Raw genomic sequence first — 2,250 nt, 5'->3', positions numbered from 1 at the left:
GGAGTATATTAATAATCATGTTGAGTAGATATAAAGTCACTTCCTGATATGAGGTTCAAGGTCATCTTCATCTTGGGATATTTATATTGTTGAGCTAATGCCAGTTACTTTCTGGTTTCTCCAATCAAGACTGGGTTGAATACAGTAGGGGTGGTTGGAAAGTCTAATCACGTAGATAGAGTGAAAACAGAAATCACAGAGTTCAGAACACCTGAATGAGTTATTTACCTGGAGTGACAAAGGCAACATAACTGAAAGGAATGTCTGAGATACGTTCAAAAAGGAAGTGAACCCAGAGGAGTATTTTTGATCAGAAACCTGAGATATATGTGGGGAAGCTCCTGACTATGATCGAAGCCAATGGCTGAATGTGAAATTCAAGCTGGACCTGGACTTTCCTAATCTGCCCTACCTCATGGATGGGAAGAACAAGATCACCCAGAGCAATGCCATCTTGCGCTATATCGCTCGCAAGCACAACATGTGTGGTGACACTGAGGAAGAAAAGATTCGAGTGGACATCGTAGAGAACCAAGTAATGGATTTCCGCACACAACTGATAAGGCTCTGTTATAGCTCTGAGCACGAAAAACTGAAGCCTCAGTACTTGGAAGAGCTACCTGGACAACTGAAACAATTCTCCATGTTTCTGGGGAAATTCTCATGGTTTGCAGGGGAAAAGCTCACCTTTGTGGATTTTCTCACCTATGATATCTTGGATCAGAACCGTATATTTGAGCCCAAGTGCCTGGATGAGTTCCCAAACCTGAAGGCTTTTATGTGCCGTTTTGAGGCTTTGGAGAAAGTCGCTGCCTATATACAGTCTGATCAGTTCTTCAAGATGCCCATCAACAACAAGATGGCCCAGTGGGGCAACAAGCCTGTATGCTGAGCAGGAGGTAGACTTGCAGAGCTTGTTTTGTTTCATCCTGTCCCTAAGGGGTCAGCACTCTTATCTTTGCTCTTTTCAATAAATAGCATTTAGGTTTAAAAAAAAAAAAAAAAAAAAAAAAAGAGTAGTCTCTAAATGGAAATCGTAAGATCAGAATGTTTTTTTTTTTTTTTTGAGATGGAGTCTCTCTCTGTCACCCAGGCTGGAGTGCAGTGGTGCGATCTCTGCTCACTGCAAGCTCCGCCTCCCGGGTTCACGCCATTCTCCTGCCTCAGCCTCCCGAGTAGCTGGGACTACAGGCGCCCGCCACCTCGCCCGGCTAGTTTTTTGTACTTTTGGTAGAGACAGGGTTTCACCGTGTTAGCCAGGATGGTCTCGATCTCCTGACCTTGTGATCCGCCCCCCTCGGCTTCCCAAAGTGCTGGGATTACAGGCGTGAGCCACCACACCCAGCCAAGACCAGAAATTTTAAAGATATAGAATGAAAATGAGAAACTACTCATATGAAGATAACATACAGCGGGGATCATAATTTAGTTTAAGGGCTTAGAAGAGAATCTTCCCTAAAAGATTAATTTGAGATAGTGGTTTTTCAATGAAATCTCACAGAATAATTAGGAGTTACACCATCAGAAGGAGAACAAGCTGGGGAGAAAATGTGCTCCTGGAAGAGACAGCAGATAAAAAGTAGCTTTTCATTTGTTATTAGATTTTATTTTAAAAAATAATTTATTTTTTATTTTATTTTCTTGTTTTTGAGACAGGGTCTCACTCTGTTCTCAGGCTTGAGTATGGTGGCATGATCATAGCTCCTCGTAGCCTCAGCCTCCTGTGCTCAAGAGCTTCCTGCCTCAGCCTCTCGAGTAGCTGGAACTACACGTGTGTACCCACCACACCCAGATACTTTTTTGATTTGTTGTGGAGATGAGGCCTCATTTTGTTGCCCAGGCTGCTCTTGAATTCCTGCCCTCAAGTGATCCTCCCTTCTTGCCCTCTCAAAGTGCTGGGAATACAGGCATGAGTCACTGCGACTGGCCCATTTTTAATTTTTAGTATTTAGTTTTGACTTTGTATGAACTTTTAAAGATATGCTTTGGCTTCAATTGCTTACATTGATGTGGCTTAAAACAATTATCGTTTTATTAATATTTGCTCCTGAAACTATGGGAAAGGGATTTGAGATGGGAACAGCAGGGATGGCTCATCTTCCCTCCACGTCATGTCTTCCTTCTCAGCCATAAGGTAAAGGAGGCACTTCACTCACGTATCTGGGGCCTCCGTTGGGATTACTCCAATGTGTTCAAGTGGGCTGTGCCTGGGTTCTCACTGTTGGTTGAGTTAATAGGTTCTTCTTGGTT

At 43.2% G+C, this 2,250-nt stretch overlaps 1 protein-coding gene across 1 annotated transcript; it reads left to right on the top strand.

Moving 5' to 3' along the window:
- The first annotated feature begins 307 nt into the window (after nt 1-307).
- On the top strand, nt 308-993 carry LOC117062130 (glutathione S-transferase Mu 3-like). The gene has a single exon (XM_033175303.1). It carries the CDS (start codon nt 416-418, stop codon nt 890-892), a length of 477 nt encoding a protein of 158 aa, XP_033031194.1. The 5' UTR covers nt 308-415; the 3' UTR covers nt 893-993.
- Nucleotides 994-2,250: the final 1,257 nt, after the last annotated feature.

This window comes from Trachypithecus francoisi, unplaced genomic scaffold, assembly GCF_009764315.1.
Source record: "Trachypithecus francoisi isolate TF-2019V2 unplaced genomic scaffold, Tfra_2.0 Contig01474, whole genome shotgun sequence".
NCBI classification, from domain to species: domain Eukaryota; kingdom Metazoa; phylum Chordata; class Mammalia; order Primates; family Cercopithecidae; genus Trachypithecus; species Trachypithecus francoisi.
This window is presented reverse-complemented; position numbering and strand designations above follow the sequence as displayed.

Excerpts from the sequence above, each read along its gene's own strand:
- LOC117062130 (XM_033175303.1), top strand. The coding sequence starts at position 416 with ATGGATGGGAAGAACAAGATCACCCAGAGCAATGCCATCTTGCGCTAT.